The following is a 22,961-nucleotide window of genomic DNA, read 5'->3' as shown; positions in this document are numbered from 1 at the left end:
TGTTCTCCCTTAACCAATAGACATTGTGAGCTAGGCAACACCGGAGGCACCTTGCTGGTGCACAGAAGGCTGAATGGTTAACCAGCTGATCCTGTTTACTTTTTGTGACTATTGTTTTCTTGGCTGGAATGATGGTTTCATCTGCAATACAATTCCAAAATGAATGAAATGAGTTCAAACTGCCTGAATCTGGTATCCCGATCCACTTCCTGTATAAACTGATGTAAGTAATTTAACACACTCAGTTTCCTTGACTATAAAATACAAGGCATAAAAGTATGTAATATTATCTCCAGGGAATTAAAATAGCTCTATATATGAAACTTAACTTCGGTCTGAAAATTTAGTAAGCATGCAGGAAATGTTACTACTTCCTCTAATCCTTACCATGTAACCCTACATTTAGATGTTGTAACCACTTTGTTCTACTTATGATTCTGTTTAAAATCCTTGTCTTTAAGGCCCTTTGAGCACATTTAATAACATTTATTTATATACAATTATACACAAAATTATATATATATATATATATACTATATACAATTAAATATTCTATATATTATTATGTATTATATGTGCATATAAAATATTTGATAGTATCCATATATGAGTTAATAAGAATGGTGCTACATATTTATAAATCTCTTCCTGTACTCTCTCCAGCACAGCCTTGATCTAGCAACAACTACACTATCCCATGGCTTTCCTGGAGGATGGGAACCACACTGCAGTGACAGAGTTCGTTTTATTTGGATTAACAGATGATCCAGTTCTTAGAGTCATCCTCTTCATCATCTTCCTGTGCATCTACCTGGTGAATGTGTCTGGGAACCTCAGCACCATCCTTCTCATCAGAGTCTCTTCCCAGCTCCATCACCCCATGTACTTTTTTCTCAGCCACTTGGCTTCTGTTGACGTAGGCTACTCATCTACTGTCACACCCAAAATGCTTGCCAACTTCCTGCTGGAGAGAAGCACAATCTCCTACCTTGGGTGTACCATCCAGCTTTTCTCAGGTGCTTTTGTTGGGACACTTGAGTGCTTCCTTCTGGCCACCATGGCTTATGATCGTTTTATAGCAATCTGCAACCCATTGCTTTATTCCACCAAAATGTCCACACAAGTCTGTATCCAGTTGCTTGTAGGATCTTATATTGGTGGGTTTCTTAATGCTTCCTCCTTTCTCCTTTCCTTCTTTCCTCTTCTCTTCTGTGGACCAAATAGAGTCAATCACTATTCCTGTGATTTGACTCCTTTGATAGAGCTCTCCTGTTCAGGTAGCAATGTCCCCATAGTTCCTGCCTCATTTTGCTCTGCCTTTGTCATTATAGTCACAGTGTCTGTCATAGCCATCTCCTACACCTACATCCTCATCACCATCCTGAAGATGCGCTCCACTGAGGGCCGACAGAAGGCCTTCTCCACCTGCACTTCCCACCTCACTGCAGTGACTCTCTATTATGGAACTGTCACATTCATTTATGTGATGCCCAAATCCAGCTACTCCACGGACCAGAACAAGGTGGTGTCTGTGTTCTACACAGTGGTAATCCCAATGTTGAACCCCATCATCTACAGCCTCAGGAACAATGAGATTAAGGGTGCTCTGAAGAGACAGCTTGCTAGGAAAATATTCTCTTAAGTGACGTTTGTTATACTATAGGATGTGGTATAGTAATAACATCCTACAGACAGACACAATTAAAAAAAAAAAAAAGAAGCAAATGCCTGTGGCTGAAATATATGTTCTGATATATAATTAGCCACTTGGAAGCTTTTAGCAACTATAGAGGGTAGAGCTCAGATATTTATTAAGTAATAAATCATATTTTCATAATAAGTTACATTAATATATTTAAATAAACTCATAATTAATAAAATAATTATTTTTGTAAAAAAATTTCGTGAAAATTATTTCTATTTGCAGTCATTTGTTTTCAAAACTAGTCATCTGCTATAAATTACAATTATAGAACATGTAAATGATTAAGGATGTCTGTGTTTTCAACAATTGCATTTCCTGCAATGTGCATAGTAAGAGTAGTTGTTTCTGAGAATAAATTTTTGAAAGAAAGTGACAAGTAAAATTCCTGGAGTTGTTTTCAGCTTTATTTTATGAGTGTTTCCCTAAATCCTAGAGTTTGTTTGGGGGTTAGTTTTGGTTTGGTTTTATTGTTTCTTTTGTCTTGTTTATAATCTGGAGTACTGCTGATTACTGGGAATAGGTACTGTGAGATTCACAACATTCTAATCTCAATCCCTGGTTTCTGATTCAGGAAAAGAAGCAGGCTTCTCATGGAAAAAGAAAGTGTGAAAACTCCCTGATTAACCTGCTCTCCTGAAAACCTTCATTTTCCTTTGTGGTGCTGAGAATGAAGCTCAATGCCTGCCTGGTACTTAGTAACTAGCTTTGTATCACCGAGCCATGTCCCCAAATCCTCCTGAGAATCTTAATTTATCTAGATTCACTGATGGCCACCACCTCATTAATCATTCTCTTTCCTTTCTTTGACTTCCAGCTTGGTCTTCTCTAGTATGGGACTCTGTGATTCAATCGTTTTATGGATCCAGAAGCATGAGAATAATTTATTTTCCTTCTCTGCACGCCTACATTTGGTTATAAAAAATTGTGCATGTTTGAAGAACAAGAATTTTTTACTTCTCTCTGTATTCATTGTCAGTGCTTCAGCTTCAGCCAACCTCTTTCACAGTTAACTTATTAATCGTTCCAATGGGGTAATGAACTTTAGCCATCAACTTAATAGGCTGTGGTACCCAGGTGCTTGTCCAAATATACCTTTGATACTATTTTTAAGACATTCTTGACATTTACACTGACAGTCTTCAAAAGAAAATTCCTAATATTGATTTCCCTTGTCTAATCAGTTAAAGGCCTTAAAAGAAAAGCCTAAGGTTCTCTGGAAAAGGAAAGCATTTGGAACTCCAGACTGTAATATCAACTCTTATCAGTATTTTCAAGCTGTTCACCTATTTACAGACTTTGTACTTGCATGAGACCACTCCTTAATCTCTCTATTATTTTATACACATATATATATATGCATATATGATTATGGAAGTATACATATATAACAGCTTGGTGTGTATAATTAAAATTAAATCACACATATAAATTTATAAGTAACATTTAAATATTGTAATAAATATATGAACATATAGCAAATATGTATATAAGTGTGTAAATGTATATATCAATGCATTTTCTGTGTATATATACTGCTGTATATATATCCTGCTGTTCTGGAAGAAGTTTAATGAATGCAATCACTAGTGAATTTCCTAATTTTCCATCTTCCAATTCATGCTATATTTAACCACCATAGACACATAACCAAATAAATTATTTTCTTCAAAAGATTTTCTTCAAAAGACTCTAGCCTCTAATTAGAAAAGGGCCCATGAGACTTGGGGAAAATGAAGCTTTATGGAAGTGGAATGGAAAAGAACAAACTGGAAAGAAAGTATTGGGCCCAAATGATATGAAAGGAACAGGGGGGCAAGACTTAAGAGAACAAAGAAACAACATGGAATATGTATGAGAACTTGTTACCTTATTAATAAGATTTTTAAAATAAAACTAAAAGCTTTTTAAGACCTTAGATGTACCTTTGTTCTCCTTCTCCCGCCCTCATGGTATTTTCTCTCTTTTGAAATTTTTGATCACACCCACACTCTACTGCCTCAAGACTCTGTGAGACAACCCCTACTTGCAATAACTTTTTCCTTCACTGGTGTAGCATCTACTGTATGTTGCATATAACAGTCTATACTTTGTTAAGCCACTTCTAAAGAGCCTTACTGAATCTCAAAATCTAAGATCACCACTAAATCCCCACAGGACACTGTGTATTTCTGTTTTTAATCCACTGGTAAATATATTGTTAGGGTTTGGTTTCCACCCATGAATGCTGGAAGCTTATTGTAAATAGCCACAGTGGTGTCCTTTTCTCCCAATGTCTAATTTTCCTTTGGATCATCAAACACAGTTATCTTGAATGAAAGTCTGATACGAATGAAAGAAAATAACTAACAAACTAATGGTTAGCTGAATGAATGCTTCATCTTGTTTGAACTGTTGGTGCAACTGGGTTCTAAACCTTACTTGACAGAGGCTGAAACTGAGACACACACCAAAAATACCAGGATCACAAATGCCAGTGTGAAACTTTGAGTCCTAGTTTTGAAATTATAGAAAATGTTTAATATACCATACATATTAAGATAGTCAGCTTTTTAGGTATTTTTTATTGGATTAGAATGTGCTAGATACCATTGTGACATTTTCCAACAAAATGTTATTTTGAGATTCTTTTTGTCCTATGTCTTCCACTTTCTGCTACCCCTGCTTCCCCTTGTAACCCCACCACTGTTTTTTTTTTTACTTTTGTGCCCCATCTGTCTTTTTTCCCCATCTCTCCTTCCTCACCACCTTATTTAAGATGTATACTCAATGAGAAGATGGCTTAGAAGCTAGGGAATGTCTCACCACTAGGGGGCTCTGTTACAAAGTTCTTCTAGCAATACTTTTCATTTCCAAGTAAACACAGAGTTGTCCATGTGTTCTATTGTATAGACTAAGTGCATAGAGACTAAAACAAGGTGAAGATCATATCTATATCAAGCAATCCCTTGGAACTTCCTAATACCGAGAATTCATGATTTTTGTCACAATACAACTGCTATGGAAATTAAAGTGGAAAAACATGGTATTTGAAGAATTCAAATCCCCTGCATTCAAATAATAGTCACTTATCTTCTAAAATGTATCACCGTGAGCTAGCTACTTACTTATATGGGGCCTCAGGTTACTAATTTTTAATGAAAACTAAGTTCTCTTCACTGGGTTGTTGTAAGGAATGAATGAGCTAATGAAAGTTAGCCTCCTTAGTATGAGATATGACACATTGTAAGTACAAATTATTGTTTTCTAAATCAACTAGGAAGGTTAAGGAGGAGTGAATGGCATTTGCAGAAGTTTAATAACAGTAATTATACTCTTTCTCTCAGATAGATAGATAATAGATAGAAGGATAGATAGTAGCTTGTTGATAGATTGGTAGATGTTGGATAGGTGATAGATAGACAGAGGTTAGAGTGTTGTGGATAGCCCTGGGGCTAATTATATTTGATGTTAATTCCATTCTCCTGTGAAGGGCTACAAACAAAGAATGAGTCAGCACTCATGTGTTTTCCTGTAAACCTGCTTCCCACCTTAATTTGTAAAATAAAGGAGAGTTGATGATTGGGCAGATAAAGGGAAGGTGGTATGGAAGGTTGGAAGAGAGAAGAAGGAGAAAATGGAAGAGGGAGAGGACACAGAGGAAGATGAAGAAAAACAGAGCAGAAGCACGTGGCCTGGAAAAACTGCAAGGTCTACGGGGTCTCATAAGCTGTGGAAGATGGTAGAGTAGTGGTAGATCTGCCTAATCTAGGTGCACAGCATGTATTCTATTCATATTAACTAAGTTGTGTTTTATTGTTTTCATTGCCAGGGCATATTTGGGTTAGAGATTTACTACAACAGATGATAGATAGATAGATAGATCTTTCATTGAGGTTATACCCTTCATCTCTTCTGGCTCCATTGAGTTAAGTGTTGATTATGGCTGTCTTCTATATCCTCAGCAGCAGCCAGAAGATGTGACCCATCCAAGAATTCCTCCACTTGCACCTTCTGTTCACTACAGTCCCTATGTTCTATGGGTCCATCACATTTGTTTACATGGTGTTCAAGTCCACCTACTCCACTGACCAGAACTAAGTGATGTCCATCCTCCACACAGTTGAAGCCCATGTTGAAGTTGCTCATCTACAGTCTGAAGAGGGCAACTGTCAGAATATATTCTTAGGATCTACTTTATTTCAAAATGAACTGTAAAGGTTTCATATAGTAGTACCCATTTCAAATCTACTGTACACTCTTTGCCTGCTTGTTTAAGCTTTAAAATATCATATATATTTTTCAAGTTATGAATTTATACATGCTAAGCAAGAACTCTACCATTGAGCTACACCCCCAGTCTTCCATGTCTTTATTCTAATTCTTACTTTTAAGCACTTCTAAACCAATTAAGTGGAAGCTTGAGACCTGTTATATCAATGGACCTCCAAGTTCCTTTCTTGCAACCTGTGATCTTTCTAGCATTTACTTATCTATTTATGTAAAAGTTCAGACTGTGATTACTGTTTAAAAACTTATTTAAAATAATGTAAAATAGAATAAAAGACACCATGCTGGACTCCTCCTGTATTAATTACTGTCTCCCTTTTGGCCACAGATTATTTACTTGCAAGTTAATATTAGTAATACAGCCAATTCATGGTCTTGTAACAAAGAGATGAGTTGATACATGTATCATGCTCAGAATAAGTCCTGGCACAGTGTAAGTACAAATTATTATTTACTGAATAAACAAAGTGATTGCCATCTATAGTTCAATGATAGTGATTATTTCTGCTATTGTTTAAAGGATCTCAAGGAAAGCACAGATAGTTCAGACCTCAAGACAAGACCATTACCCTCACCAGCCACAAATCCATTAGTTTTGCTAAGTTACACTGTGAATCTTCCATTAGAAAGGTTAACAAACAATAGCAACTCCATTTCATCACCCAATATGACTCAGTGATTAGGCCAGGTACTATATTGAAAGTGAATCCATCATTGAAAAATAGGCTACCTAAGGGACTGAGAATAGAAAATAACCGCAGATATGAGAGTCTTAATTTCAAATTTCATAGCCCCGGAGTAAAGGAAGGCCAGGGAGCGGCCAGAGAACAGGAAAGGTTAGATACTGACAAGCCCAAAAATATAGGTGGAAGAATACAGATGGCAGGTTCAGATTGGGAAGGAACATGTATAAAGATAGCCTAACCCTCAAAAGCCCACAGCTGATATCATCAACTCAGGGTCACCTTAGAGCTCAGTACCACTGAGCCTACAGCTCGAAGGTGGATCAGCATCTTATGCTCATTGCCATGGAGCCTGGTAACACTGATGTTTCAAAAGTGCTCTGGGATACCCACAGCTGCACTGCTGCATAAGGATAATTAACACATAAGAGATCTTGAAAGCATGAAAACATATCCCTGAATATACGAAGCCCAATACTGTGATGGCTTATAGATCCCCAAATCATGTGGAAAACACTCCTAGCTATGATATTAGCCACTCCAGGGGCTTATGATCTGGGAGTGTGGGAGAACCTGTCCGGTCTATATACTACAAATCTCTTTGAGGCCAGCAGAGGTCTCTGGTACCAAAGAAAGCAAAGTGAAGACAGTTTGGTAGGACCTCAGACACCCGTTCAAGGCAGCCTCTGGAGCTCATAAACAGTAGGAAAGTCAAGAGCCTAGAATCAGCCACCAGGTACTTCACAAACATTTTCCAGCATTTGAGAGCCCCAAAACTGCAGAAACACTGCATCCTGTAGTGGGGTCAGTCTGATGTTGCTTGTATCCTAATGCTAAAACTGGTTCCTCAAGATGTGGTTGTCCCCAGTGAGCAGATACTCACATAGTCAAGTGATGCCTTGTGACTCTTCTCCCCAATTTAACTGGTCAATAAAAGTCTAGAGCCTGTGATTGGACAATGGAAGAAGCAAGGCGGGATTGGAGTTTGAGAGGAAGTTGTAGGGAGAGAGAGATAATGGTGGATGGAGAGGAGAAAGCCCCCATGGACCAAAACTATGTGGCCAGGAGAAAGAGTAACCAGGGGCTTTATAGCTGGGAAATGAGTTAGAACAGCCCTAAGTCTGCCCAGGCTAGGCATTTTGCTTATAAATAAAATAGCTAGACTGTGAGTCTTTTGAACAGGCTTATTAGAACACCAATTCTAATTTTCCTCTTTTTTAATTTATTTTTATTTATGTGAGCATATGTGTAAATGCACTCACATATGCAGGCAGCTGCAGAGGCCAGAAATGGTTATTTGGATCTCTTGGAGATGCAGTTATAGGCAATTGTGGTTTGCCCTCTGGGTACCAGGAATGAAACTTGGGTCCTGGGCCAGAGCAGCGTAAGCTTCTTAGGTTTATTACTCCTTTTTGCTTCTTACCACACCTTTAGCGTAATTTATACTTCATTTTGTTTTTGAACTTTATATTTTTGTGCCATTTCCCTTCATAGAGTTATTTTGTACTAGGTTTTTTAACATAGGGTAATATTCTTTCTTTCCTAATTTTTGTTTTCTTTTGTTTTCTTTTGTTTTGTTTTGTTTTGTTTGCCACTGTTTCCTTTCTTCCCCCACCACAGCTTTTTGTCCTAGTTTGACTTTACTTTGTTTTCTTTTAAATGCATCTTTTTATTTCTTTCATTTATACTCTTACTTTTCTCTGATCTGAGTTCTGAGGGTTTTTTCATTATTGGGGTTTTTTTTTCTTTTTCTTTTCACTAACATCTTGCTCTTTTCTCCTTCATTGAAGTTTTCATTTCCCCTTTCTTTGTTTAACCCTATTTCCTCTATTTCCCCACTTTCCCAGCACCTTCATCTGCCTCCTTCGTTTATTATTTCCCCCAATGCCATAAATAATTTTGAACTTGATAGCATGCTTTACAGTGGTTTGTCATTTCCTGTTTTATGGTGATTGGTGTTGACTTAGCAGGCTTTATCCATTTTAGGTGTATTTCTATGTCTTGGAAGGTATGATGTTACTGTTTCGGGGTTTATTTTCTTCTCTCAAAGTGCTATTGAGCATGGATACTTAATCAGTATACCACTCAGAAAGAAGATCCTCTCAAAACTTTTAATTAGGTATTTTCTTCATTTACATTTCAAGTCCCCCATACCCTCCCCCCTCCCATTCCACTACCCACCCACTCCCACTTCCTGGCCCTGGTGTTCCCCTGTACTGAGGCATGTAAAGTTTGCACGACCAATAGGCCTGTCTTTCCACTGATAGCCGACTAGACCATCTTCTGATACATATGCAGCTAGAGACACGAGCTCCGGGGGGTACTGGTTAGTTCATATTGTTGTTCCACCTATAGGGTTGCAGATCCCTTTAGCTCCTTGGGTAGTTTCTCTAGCTCCTCCATTGGGGGCCCTGTGATCCATCCAATCTGTGATCCATCCAATAGCTGACTGTGAGCATCCACTTCTGTGTTTGCTAGGCCCTGGCAGAGTCTCACTAGAGACAGCTATATCAGGGTCCTTTCAGCAAAATCTTGCTAGTGTATGCAATGGTGTCAGCGTTTGGAGGCTGATTATGGGATGGATCACCGGATATGGCAGTCTCTAGATGGTCCATCCTTTCATCTCAGCTCCAAACTTTGTCTCTGTAACTCCTTCCATGGATGTTTTGTTCCCAATACTAAGAAGGGACAAAGTGCCCACACTTTGGTCTTCTTTCTTCTTTTTTTTTTTTATTAATTTTTTTATTAGGTATTTTCCTCGTTTACATTTTCAATGCTATCCCAAAAGTCCCCCATACCCACCCCCCCCCAATCCGCTACCCACCCACTCCCCCTTTTTGGCCCTGGGGTTCCCCTGTACTGGGGCATATAAAGTTTGCAAGTCCAATGGGCCTCTCTTTCCAGTGATGGCCAACTAGGCCATCTTCAGATACATATGCAGCTAGAGACACAAGTTCCAGGGGGTGCTGGTTAGTTCATATTGTTGTTCCACCTATAGGGTTGCAGGACCCTTCAGCTCCTTGGGTACTTTGTCTAGCTCCTCCATTGGGGGCCGTGTGATCCATCCAATAGCTGACTGTGATCATCCACTTCTATGTTTGCTAGGCCCCGGCATAGTCTCACAAGAGACAGCTATATCTGGGTCCTTTCAGCAAAATCTTGCTAGTGTATGCAATGGTGTCAGCGTTTGGAAGCTGATTATGGGATGGATCCTTGCATATGGCAAGCACTAGATAGTCCATTCTTTCGCCACAGCTCCAAATTTTGTCTCTGTAACTCCTTCCATGGGTGTTTTGTTCCCATTTCTAAGAAGGGGCAAAGTGTCCACACTTTGGTCTTCGTTCTTCTTGAATTTCATGCATTTAGCAAATTGTATTTTATATCTTGGGTATCCTAAGTTTCTGGGCTAATATCCACTTATCAGTGAGTACATATTTTGCGAGTTCCTTTGTGATTGGGTTACCTCACTCAGCATGATGCCCTCAAGGTCCATCCATTTGCCCAGGAATTTCATAAATTCATTCTTTTTAATAGCTGAGTAGTATTCCATTGTGTAAATGTACCACATTTTCTGTATCCATTCCTCTGTTGAGGGGCATCTGGGTTCTTTCTAGTTTCTGGCTATTATAAATAAGGCTGCTATGAACATAGTGGAGCATGTGTCCTTCTTAACCGGTTGGGACATCTTCTGGATATATGCTCAGGAGAGGAATTGTGGGTTCCTCCGGCAGCGCTATGTCCAATTTCCTGAGGAGCCACCAGACTGATTTCCAGAGTGGTTGTACAAGCTTGCAATCCCACCAACAATGAAGGGGTGTTCCTCTTTCTCCACGTCCTCGCCAGCATCTGCTGTCACCTGAATTTTTGATCTTAGCCATTCTGACTGGTGTGAGGTGGAATCTCAGGGTTGTTTTGATTTGCATTTCCCTGATGATTAAGGATGCTGAACATGTTTTCAGGTGCTTCTCAGCCATTCGGTATTCCTCCGGTGAGAATTCTTTGTGTAGGTCAGAGCCCCAATTTTAATGGGGTTATTTGATTTTCTGGAGTCCACCTTCTTGAGTTCTTTATATATATATTGGATATTAGTCCCCTCTCTGATTTAGGATAGGTAAAGATCCTTTCCCAATCTGTTGGTGGCCTTTTTGTCTTATTGACGGTGTCTTTTGCTTTACAGAACCTTTGTAATTTTATGAGGTCCCATTTGTCGATTCTCGATCTTACAGCACAAGCCATTGTTGTTCTGTTCAGAAATTTTTCCCCTGTGCCCATATCTTCGAGGCTTTTCCCCACTTTCTCCTCTCTAAGTTTTACTGTCTCTGGTTTTATGTGGAGTTTCTTTTTTTTTAATATTTTTTATTATAATGTATTTTCCTCAAATACATTTAGAATGCTATCCCAAAAGTCCCCCATACCCTCCCTCCCACTTCCCTACCCACCCATTCCCATTTTTTGGCTCTGGCATTCCCCTGTACTGGGGCATAAAAAGTTTGCATGTCCAATGGGCCTCTCTTTCCAGTGATGGCCAACTAGGCCATCTTTTGATACATATGCAGCTAGAGTCAAGAGCTCTGTGGTACTGGTTAGTTCATAATGTTGTTGCACCTACAGGGTTGCAGATCTCTTTAGCTCCTTGGATACTTTCTCTAGCTCCTCCATTGGGGGCCCTGTGCTCCATCCAATAGCTGACTGTGAGCATCTACTTATGTGTTTGCTAGGCCCCGGCCTAGTCTCACAAGAGACAGCTATATCAGGGTCCTTTCAGCAATATCTTACTAGTGTATGCAATGGTGTCATCGTTTGGAGGCTAATTATGGGATGGATCTCTGGATATGGCAGTCTCTAGATGGTCCATCCTTTTGTCTCAGCTCCTTAACTACTTATTTTTTACCTTAGTACAAGGAAATAGAAATGGATCAATTCGCATTCTTCTACATGTTAACCGCCAGTTGTGCCAGCACCATTTGTTGAAAATGCTGTCTTTTTTCCACTGGATGGTTTTAGCTCCCTTGTCAATGTTTAAGTGACCATAGGTGTGTGGGTTCGTTTCTGCGTCTTCCATTCTATTCCATTGGTCTACTTGTCTGTTGCTATACCAGTACCATGCAGTTTTTATCACAATTGCTCTGTAGTAAAGCTTTAGGTCAGGCATGGGGATTCCACCGGAGGTTCTTATATCCTTGAGAAGAGTTTTTGCTATCCTAGGTTTTTTGTTATTCCAGAAGAATTTGCAGATTGCCCTTTCTAATTCTTTGAAGAATTCAGTTGGAATTTTGATGGGGATTGCATTGAATCTGTAGATTAAATTTGGTAAGAGAACCATTAATACTATATTGATCCTGCCAATCCACGAGCATGGGAAAGCTTTCCATCTTCTGAGATCTTCTTTAATTTCTATCTTCAGAGACTTGAAGTTCTTATCATACAGATCTTTCACTTCCTTAGTTAGAGTCATGCCAAGGTATTTTATATTATTTGTGACTATTGAGAAAGCTGTTGTTTCCCTAATTTCTTTCTCAGCCTGTTTATCCTTTGTGTAGAGAAAGGCCATTTACTTGTTTGAGTTAATGTTATATTCAGCTACTTCACTGAAGCTGTTTATCAGGTTTATGAGTTCTCTGGTGGAATTTTAAGGGTCACTTATATATACTATCATATCATCTGCAGAAAGTGGTATTTTGACTTCTTCCTTTCCAATTTGTATCCCCTTGATCTCCTTTTGTTGTCGAATTGCTCTGGCTAGGACTTCAAGTACAATGTTGAATAGGTAGGAAGAAAGTGGGCAACCTTGTCTAGTCCCTGATTATAGTGGGAATGCTTCCAGCTTCTCACCATTTACTTTGATGCTGGATACTGGTTTGCTGTAGATTGCTTTTATCATGTTTAGGTATGGGCCTTGAATTCCTGATCTTTCCAAGACTTTTATCATGAATGGGTTTTGGATTTTCTCAAATGCTTTCTCCCCATCTAACAAGATGATCATGTGGTTTTTGTTTTGAGTTTGTTTATATAGTGGATTACATTGATCGATTTCTGTATATTAAACCATCCCTGCATCCCTGGAATGAAACCTACTTGGTGAGGATGGGTGATTGTTTTGATGTGTTCTTGGATTCGGTTAGCGAGAATTTTATTAAGTATTTTTTGCATTTGTATTCATAAGGGAAATTGGTCTGAAGTTGTCTATCTTTGTTGGGTCTTTCTGTGGTTTAGTTATCAGAGTAATTGTGGCTTCATAGAATGAATTGGGTAGAGTATCTTCTGCTTTTATTTTGTGGAATAGTTTGTGCAGAACTGGAATTAGATCTTCTTTGAAGGTCTGATAGAACTCTGCACTAAACCCATCTGGTCCTGGGATTTTCTTGGTTGGGAGACTATTAATGACTGGTTCTATTTCTTTAGGGGATATAGGACTTTTTAGATCATTAACCTGATCCTGATTTAACTTTGTACCTGGTATCTGTCTAGAAATTTTCCATTTCATCTAGGTTTTCCAGTTTTGTTGAGTATAGTCCTTTGTAGAAGGATCTGATGGTGTTTTGGATTTCTTCAGGATCTGTTGTTATGTCTCCCTTTTCATTTCTGATTTTGTTAATTAGGATGCTGTCCCTGTGCCCTCTAGTGAGTCTAGCTAAGGATTTCTCTATCTTGTTGATTTTCTCAATGAACCAGCTCCTCGTTTGGTTGATTCTTTGAATAGTTCTTCTTGTTTCCACTAGGTTGATTTCGCCCCTGAGTTTGATTATTTCCTGTCGTCTACTCCACTTGGGTGCATTTGCTTCCTTAAGATCTAGAGCTTTTAGGTATGCTATCAAGCTGCCAGTGTATACTCTTTCTAGTTTCTTTTTGGAGGAACTCAGAGCTTTGAGTTTTCCTCTTAGAAATGCTTTCATTGTGTCCCATAAGTTTGGGTATGTTGTGGCTTCATTTTCATTAAACTCTAAAAAGTCTTTAATTTCTTGCTTTATTCCTTCCTTGACCAAGGTATCCTTGAGAAGAGTGTTGTTCAGTTTCCACGTGAATGTTGGCTTTCTATTATTTATGTGCATCCGTGGAATGAAACCTACTTGGTCAAGATGGATGATTGTTTTGATGTGTTCTTGGATTTGGTTAATGAGAATTAACAAAATTAATGAGAATTATATTGAGTATTTATGCATCGATATTCATAGGGGAAATTGGTCTGAAGTTCTCTATCTTTGTTGGTTCTTTCTGTGGTTTAGGTATCAGAGTAATTGTGGCTTCATAGAATGAATTGGGTAGAGTACCTTCTGCTTTTATTTTGTGGAATAGTTTGTGCAGAACTGGAATTAGATCTTCTTTGAAGGTCTGATAGAACTCTGCACTAAACCCATCTGGTCCTGGGATTTTTTTGTTTGGGAGACTATTAATGACTGCTTCTATTTCTTTAGGGGATATAGGACTGTTTAGATCATTAACCTGATCCTAATTTAACTTTGGTACCTGGTATCTGTCTAGAAATTTGTCCATTTCATCTAGGTTTTCCAGTTTTGTTGAGTATAGCCCTTTGTAGAAGGATCTGATGGTGTTTTGGTTTTCTTCAGGATCTGTTGTTATGTCTCCCTTTTCTTTTTTTTTTTTTTTTGGTTTATTTTTTAAAATTAGGTATTTTCTTCATTTACATTTCCAATGCTATCCCAAAAGTTCCCTATGCCCTTCCTCCCACTCTCCTCCCCCTCCCCACTCCTACTTCTTGGCCGAGGCATTCCCCTGTACTTAGGCATATAAAGTTTGTAAGACCAATGGGCCTCTCTTTCCACTGATGGCTGACTAGGCCATATTCTGACACATATGTAGCTAGAGACACGAGCTCCGGGGGGTACTGGTTAGTTCATATTGTTGTTCCACCTATAGGGTTGTAGATCCCTTTAGCTCCTTGGGTACTTTCTCTAGCTCCTCCATGGGGGGCCCTGTGTTCCATCCAATAGCTGACTGTGAGCATCCACTTCTGTGTTTCCTAGGCCCAAGAATAGCCTCACAAGAGAGAGCTATATCAGGGTCCTTTCAGAAAAATCTTGCTATTGTATGCAATGGAGTCAGAGTAATGGCTTCTGCTGTAAGATTGAGAACCGAAAAATGGGACCTCATAAAATTACAAAGCTTCATAAGGCAAAAGACACCTTTAATAAGACAAAAAGGCCACCAACAGATTGGGAAAGGATCTTTACCTATCCTAAATCAGATAGGGGACTAATATCCAATATATATAAAGAACTCGCCCTTCCGGTCTGAGCAGCACCGGGGTAGCTAGGGCGCACAGTCGTCTGACTACCGCCAGCTACCCACAACACCTGCCAAGCGATCTTAAGATTTCTGGTGAGTAGAACACAGCATCTGCTCCAATCCAATCACACGGGACTTGAGACTGCATTAGTCAGGGAAGCAAAAACCCGGTATCTGCTCCAATCCAATCGCGCGGGACCTGAGACTGCATTCGTTAGGAAAGCAGAAAACCCGGTCTGAGTAGGGGCACAAGCCCCTTTCGGTCCGAGCAGCACAGGGGTAGCTAGGGTGCATAGTTGGCTGACTACCGCCAGATACCCACAACACCAGCCACGCGATCTTAAGAATTCTGAGGATTGGGATCTGCCTGGCCACGGGAGTGCTTTGCATCGGCAGCAAACATCTCGGTTCCGAGACCGGGATAATGTGTGAATTTGGTTTTGTCATGGAATACTTTGGTTTCTCCATCTATGGCAATTGAAAGTTTGGCTGGGTATAGGAACCTGGGCTGGCATTTGTGTTTTCTTAGTGTCTGTATAACATCTATCCAGGATATTCTAGCTTTCATAGTCTCTGGTGAAAAGTCTGGTGTAATTCTGATAGGCCTGCCTTTATCTGTTACTTGACCTTTTTCCCTTACTGCTTTTAATATTCTATCTTTATTTAGTGTATTTGTTGTTCTGATTATTATGTGTCAGGAGGAATTTCTTTTCTGGTCTAGTCTATTTGGAGTTCTGTAGGCTTCTTGTATGTTCATGAGCATCTGTTTCTTTAGGTTTGGGAAGTTTTCTTCAATAATTTTGTTGAAGATAATTTGATGGCCCTTTAAGTTGAAAATCTTCATTCACATCTACTCCTATTATCCATAGGTTTGGTCTTCTCATTGTGTCCTGGATTTCCTGGATGTTTTGAGTTAGGATCCTTTTTGCCTTTTGCATTTTCTTTGACTGTTGTGTCGATGTTCTCTATGGAATCTCCTGAACCTGAGATTCTCTCTTCCATCTCTTGTATTCTGTTGCTGATGCTCGCATCTATGGTTCCAGATTTCTTTCCTAGGGTTTCTATCTCCAGCGTTGCCTCACTTTGGGTTTTCTTTATTATGCCTACTTCCCTTTTTAGGTCTAGTATGGTTTTGTTCATTTCCATCACCTGTTTGGATGTGCATTCCTGTTTTTCTTTAAGGATTTCTACCTGTTTGGTTGTGTTTTCCTGTTTTTCTTTAAGGACTTGTAACTCTTCAGCAGTGTTCTCCTGTATTTCTTTAAGTGAGTTATTAAAGTCCTTCTTGATGTCCTCTGCCATCATCATGAGATATGCTTTTAAATCTGGGTCTAGCATTTCTGGTGCGTTGGGATGCCCAGGACTGGGTGAGGTGGGAGTGCTGCGTTCTGATGATAGTGAGTGGTCTTGGTTTCTGTTAGTGAGATTCTTACGCTTGCCTTTTGCCATCTGGTAATCTCTGGAGTTAGTTGTTATAGTTGTCTCTGGTTAGAGATTGTTCCTCCTGTGATTCTGTTAGCCTTTATCAGAAAACCTGGGAGACTAGCTCTCTCCTGAGTTTCAGTGGTCTGAGCATTCTCTGCAGGCAAGCTCTCCTCTTGCAGGGAAGGTGCACAGATATCTGGTGTTCAGACCTGCCTCCTGGCAGTAGATGAAGGCCTGAAACAGAACCTGTTCCAGAAGCTGTTAGCTTCTGTAGTCCATACTCTCACCTTCACAGACTAGTCTCAGAGGGATCCGGAAACCAAAATGGCTTCCTTCCCCAAGTACTCAGGCATAGCCCTCCCAGGCGGGAAGGACACCTGTCCTCTGGCAGGGAAGGTGCCCAGATATCTGGAGCCCAAAACTGGGTCTGCCTCAGAAGCTGTCCTCTAGGGACAAGGTGACCCGGTGCTGGTGCCTCTCAAAACTTTTTTAATCATCAGATGCACAAATTGTAGCACGAGAACACAAGAGCCTGGGATCAGCAAGGTAGCATGATTGCTCTAGGAGAGCTCATCTCTTCAATCACTAAACTTGAAGATACTAAAATACAAAAAAATGATGAAGACTCTAAAAAGTTTACCGGGTTAAAAAAATGATTAATGACTTAGATAGAGGAGTATGCAAATGAGCAAATGAATCCAGCCCCAGATCTTGAGAGAAAACTCAGTAACAGAAGAAAAATGAATGAGAACACAGGTGGTGTAGATGAAAAAGTTACCAACCTGATACCAACCTGACAGAAAACTTCAACAAAGCTGATCTCCATGGCCTGTGCTACTACTGAAGGCCACGCGGATGTCTGCGGACTTTTCTGTAGCCTGAAGCCATGTTGTTTACAGGCTGTCCTGCTAGTAGGGTCTATAATGATCTGAGTCACCTAAGGTCATGGTGAAGTCCATGTTGCCACAGAGAGAAATGTCTGGGTCCTTGATCCTACAGAGGCTGGGTCTGTGTTGATGTCCATGGCCTGTATTGCCACCAAATGTCAAGTGAATGTCGGTGTTTTATGCTGCAGCTGAAATCTATGTTGATGTCCCTGACCCCAGCTGAATTAGAGGGCTTATCCATGGCCTGGACCTACTGTGACTGAGAGCCCTGTTCATTGTCTGTGCTCACACCAGAAACCATGTGGAAGCCCATCATCCATGCTCCCATGATCTGTGATGAGAAAATAAGCTACCTTCCCAGTGACATCGATGATGGTAGGTGCATAATTGAGAAAAAGAAACATGGAAGACTTCAGTGGTAATGCCTACCTCTACCCCAACCTCCCTCCAAAAACAGTAACAGCCTCTACAGGAAATCATATTAAAGAACTCTTAAAAACTGTGATAGGATGCTGGGGTGTCACCCTCCACAGTAGATTACTTCCAACAGGGATGCAGGAGAGAAAAGACTCAGCTCCATCTAGAGGGCAAGCCACTGAGTAACCCAAATTGGACATTTTTTCCTTGTTTGTTTGTTTCCTGGGGGAACAAGGATGAGGGGAGGACAAGGGAGAACTAGGAAGAGACTATGATCAGGGTGAATAATGTGAAATCCCCAAAGAACCAATAAAAATATTATGTTAAGAAATAAAAAAAGAAAAGAAAAAGAAGAAAAGAAGAAATGCCTGAAATGAGAAGGCCAATGAATTGAAGGTAAGACTTGTTAGAAAGCACTACAAATAAACTTGATGTAGCAGAGGAAAGAGTATCAGAAATGTAGGACAGCAAAATATGATTTTCAGAAAGCAACAAGGAAAGCATTAACGTGACCACAAGAACTATAGCATACACTCAAAACAATGAAACTAGAATCCATGGATTAGAAGAAGGAGATGAGATAAATAAAGAACAAAAACCCAGAGGATCAATTCAGTAAAATTATAACAGAAAACTCTCCTAGAATCTGGACTGAGAAATTGACATTTAAGCACAGGAGAAATTTAGAACTCCAAATAGTCATGCATAGACCAGAGATTTCCCACAACATACTACACTACAAGATGTCAAAATACACAGGAAAAATATATATATTAAACACTCTAAGGAACAGACATGAACACAAATACAAAGGCAAACATGTCAGACTAGCCCCAGAGCCTTCATCAGCAACTCTGGAAGCCAGGAAAATGTGGAGAGACATAGTTCAAGCCCTAAAGCAAGTAACTGTCAGCCATGGTGGCTATATCCAAGAAAACTTCCTCTTAATGTTTGTGGTGGAAAAGGAAGTTTGAAGGCAAGCATAAGCTAAGGCATTTATATTTACACATAATAATACACATATATAAATTATACCATCTTGCATTGCTGGAAAATATTTCTATCACTTTCCAATTTTTTTTAAAGTAAAATGCAATCATTTATTCTGGCTGGAGTCTCTGCGTGGCTTGCCATAACCTCATTTTTTTTTTGATATTTGAGTTTTTCTTTTTTTTTTTCCTTTTTGAATATTTTTATTAGGTATTTTCCTCATTTACATTTACAATGCTATCCCAAAATTCCCCCATACCCACCCCCCCACTCCCCTACCCACTCATTCCCACTTTTTGGCCCTGGCATTGCCCTGTACTGGGGCATATAAAGTTTGCATGACCAATGGGCCTCTCTTTCCAGTGATGGCCAACTAAGCCATCTTTTGATACATATGCAGCTAGAGACAAGAACTCCGGGGTACTGGTTAGTTCATATTCATAACTTCATTTTTAATTTATTGAAATTCCTGGGATCTTAGCATTTGCTTTTTCTGTCTGTCAACCTTTTCTCCCCTGTTTGCATCAATGGGTCCTCTGCCATTCTCACTCAGATATCACCTGCTGTGTTTGGATTTCTCTCACTAGGCTGCCTAACCAAGCACTAATCACCCTCTAGCTGCCATGTGATTCCATTGGTTTGCTTGTTCCTGCCACACTATGCTTACCATGCTCTGGGTTGGTTTGTTTGTTTTTAATACTTATTTTAATTTTATATATGTATATGTCTGTGTCTGTATGTATATTCAAATGTGTGCTGGCTAGATTTAAGTCAACTTGACAGAAGCTATAGTCATTTGAGAAGAGGGAACCTCAATTACAAAATTGCCTGCATAAGATTTGGCTGTAGGCAAGCCTGTAGAGCATTTTCTTAACCAGTGATTGATGGAAGGGACCAGCACCTTGTGGGTGGTGCCACCCCTGACCTAGTGGTCCTGGGTTCTATAAGAAAGCAGGCTGAGCAAGCCAGGGGGAGGGAGCCAGTAAGCAGCACCCATTCATGGCCTTTACATCACCTACCTCCAGGTTCCTGCCCTGTTGAAGTTCTTATCCTGACTTTATTCAGTGATAGACTACAATATGGAAATGTAACTCCAATAAGCCCTTCCTCCACAACTTGCGTTTTAGTCATGTGTTTCATCACAGCAATAGAAACCCTAACTAAGATGACATGTGTGTGGATGGGTTCCTACAGAGACCAGAAGAATAGTCAGAGGACCCCCTGGAGCTGGAGTTAAAGACAGTTATGAGCTGCCTGAAGTGGGTGCTGCAATTGAATTCCATTCTGCTGCAAGAGGAGCATGGGTCTAACCTACTGGCCATCTCTTCACCCTGGCATGTTCTGTGTTTATAAAATTGGTTATTCCCTACTCACTTTTTCTCTGAAATGTAAAATTCATTGATAGTACTTCATTCATTAATTTACTTTCAGTTTTTAATGTAAATGGAAAGAATGTATTTTCCACCTTTGGCTATAAAAAATTATGTGAGTGTTTTAAATGTTATTTCCATCCCTGTATTTCTAAAAATTTAAAAGAGCTGGGTGGCATTGGTGGATTTCTTTTATCCCAGCACTCAGGAGGCAGAGGCAGGCAGATCACTGTGAATTTGAGTTAAGTCAGAGATGTTGCACAGAGAAACCCTGTCTTGAAAAACCAGAAAGAAAAGAGTGAAATGCCTTTTGTTTATCATAAAACATTTATTTATAAAATGAAGAGTTATTACATACTTATATTTTCAATTTTACATTTTTAATTAATAAATTTTATTATTTGACTCTTTCAAACATGCACAATGTATATAATAAATTCCCTCCCCATAATCCAATTTTTTTCACACCTTGTCCAGCCATCATTCTTCCAAACAAATCTCAATCTCATATTTACAGGTATTTGCTTTGTTTTTCTGTAGGGCTATCTGTGTGACCCTGAGTTTGGAACCAAACAATCATCTGAGCCTGGTGGGCTAAACTGAAATAACAAAGTAAACTTAGGATCAATATTTAGGTATGGGACATGTATTTTATTCACTGTAATCATTAAATAAAAATACATCATTGTTTACTTCAAAGTAGGCATTTCAGGATGGACAGAATCCTTGAAACTTAAGTGTGGTGATATGAATTAAACTACTCAATATTCACCTGAGACTGATCCTTTTCCCTGCTGGATTTGAATTCACTTCTGAATGTCTGACATCTTCAGAGACTAAGCCTCAGTCAAACTTTATAAAAGGTGGCATAGCATTCATGTAATAATAATAACTGTAAGATAAATGGATTCTTTTGTTCAACAGGTATGATTTAAGCTTTTATAAATAAGCATTATTTCCATTTACCATGAAGAGGACTATTCCTTCAAATACTATGTGCATTTAAGGCCATCCTTTAGCAATAGTACAGATATAACAAAAGTTAGGTAACAAAATAACTTTAGCTGTGGTAAATTAAATTTTCATTGTAGAGATCACATGGACAAACAAGCATGACCAGTTTACTACCTCTAAGTCCAAAATCCACATGGTCTTTAACTACGTTAATTTAGCACTCTGCCATAAAGGCTAAAATAGTGAATGGTTTTAAATACATGGAATTTACAGAGGCCAGAAGAGTAGTCATAGGATCCCCTAATAACAAGTTTCTTTTAGAACAATTTGCTTCATTTATTGATTGTATGGATGTTCCAGCATCCTAAACAAAAAACACTTTGGGCAAAAAGAGGAAATAAAGACAAACTATTTCAGGGTGGGGCAGAGAGGGGCTTGGCAGGGATGAGATTCAACCTGCCTTATAAGTGAGTGAGCCTGAGTATATTTTTATTTTATGTGTATATTTGGGTGTGCATATATGTGTGACAGTGTGAATGCCTGGTGCCCAAGGAGTCCAAAGTGGGTAACTTGAACCCCTATATCTGGAGGCACAGGCAGTGCTGAGCTCTCCAAATGTGGATGCTGAGAAGTGACCCTAGATCCTCTACAAAAACAGCAGTATTCTCAACCACTGAGCCATCTCTCCAGCAACACTTCTAACTTTATAGGCTGGAAGTTTTATCATATGCATACCATGTTAAAAATCAAATTTAATTCCAACATACTTCAAGTAAAAAAAAAATGCAGTTAAAAGTATTTAAGGTTGTTAAGTAAAGCTTAATAGTTATACTTGAAACATTAGTCATATGATATTCCAAATGTCTTCAGAAAGCTATGGATGCATTGAAAATATTAAAATATTTTTTAATTGTAAATAGTGACCTTATTTATAACCTTAAGTTCCTCCCTAGGTCACCCTGGTTCTATGACTTCTCAGTTTATATTTTGTTCTAAAACATGTTCTCCCTTAACCAATAGACATTGTGAGCTAGGCAACACCGGAGGCACCTGGCTGGTGCATCTTTGAAGGCTGAATAGTTGCCAGCTGTTCCTGTTTACTCGGCATCTTTGTGATTATTGTTTACTTGACTGGAATGATGGTTTCAATTGCAATACAATTCCAAAAAGAATGAAATGAGTTCAGACTGCCTGAATCTGATATCCCTGTCCACTTCCTGTGTAAACCAATGTAAGTAATTTAACATTTTCAAACTCAGTTTCCTTGACTATAAAATAGAAGAAATAAAAGTATGTAATATTATCTCCTAAAAATTAAAATATCTCTGTATATGAAACTTAACTTCTGGTCTGAAAATTTAGTAAGCATTCAGGAAATGTTACTACTTCCTCTAATCTTTACCATATAACCCTACATTTAGATGTTGTAATCACGTTGTTCCTCTTATGATTCCTTTTAAAATCCTTATCTTTAGCTAAAGGGGTCTGCAACCCTATAGGTGAAACAACAATATGAACTAACCAGTACTCCCAGAGCTCGTGTCTCTAGCTGCATATGTAGCAGAAGATGGCCTAGTCTGCCATCATTGGGAAGAGAGGCCCCTTGGTCTTGCAAACTTTATATGCCCCAGTACAGGGTAACACCAGGGCTAAGAAGTGGGAGTGGGTGAATAGGAGAGAAGGGGGTGGGGGGGAGGGTATGAGGGACTTTCGGGATAGCATTTGAAATGTAAATGAAGAAAATACCTAATAAAAAATAGGAAAAATAATTTTAAAAAATCCTTGTCTTTAAGGCACTTTGAGCACATTTAATAACATTCAATTATATACAATTATATACAAAATTATATATATACTATATACAATTAAATATTCCATATAATTATTATATATTATATGTGTATATAAAATATTTGATAGTATCCATATATGAGTTAATGAGAATGGTGCTACATATTTATAAATCTCTTCCTGTACTCTCTCCAGCACAGCCTTGATCTAGCAACAACTATACTATCCC

At 39.0% G+C, this 22,961-nt stretch overlaps 1 protein-coding gene and 1 pseudogene across 1 annotated transcript; both read left to right on the top strand.

The window, feature by feature from the left end:
• The first annotated feature begins 697 nt into the window (after nucleotides 1–697).
• Olfr470 (olfactory receptor 470) lies at nucleotides 698–1,642 on the top strand. The gene has a single exon (NM_146425.1). It carries the CDS (start codon nucleotides 698–700, stop codon nucleotides 1,640–1,642), a length of 945 nt encoding a protein of 314 aa, NP_666636.1.
• Gm5002 (predicted gene 5002) lies at nucleotides 5,568–5,870 on the top strand (annotated as a pseudogene).

The sequence above is a fragment of the Mus musculus genome, chromosome 7, assembly GCF_000001635.26.
Source record: "Mus musculus strain C57BL/6J chromosome 7, GRCm38.p6 C57BL/6J".
NCBI classification, from domain to species: domain Eukaryota; kingdom Metazoa; phylum Chordata; class Mammalia; order Rodentia; family Muridae; genus Mus; species Mus musculus.
The sequence above is the reverse complement of the archived record's forward strand: the minus strand, read 5'-3'. Positions and strand labels throughout refer to the sequence as shown.

Bases quoted from the DNA above. Each gene is read 5' to 3' on its own strand.
- Olfr470 (NM_146425.1), top strand. From the start codon at position 698: ATGGCTTTCCTGGAGGATGGGAACCACACTGCAGTGACAGAGTTCGTT.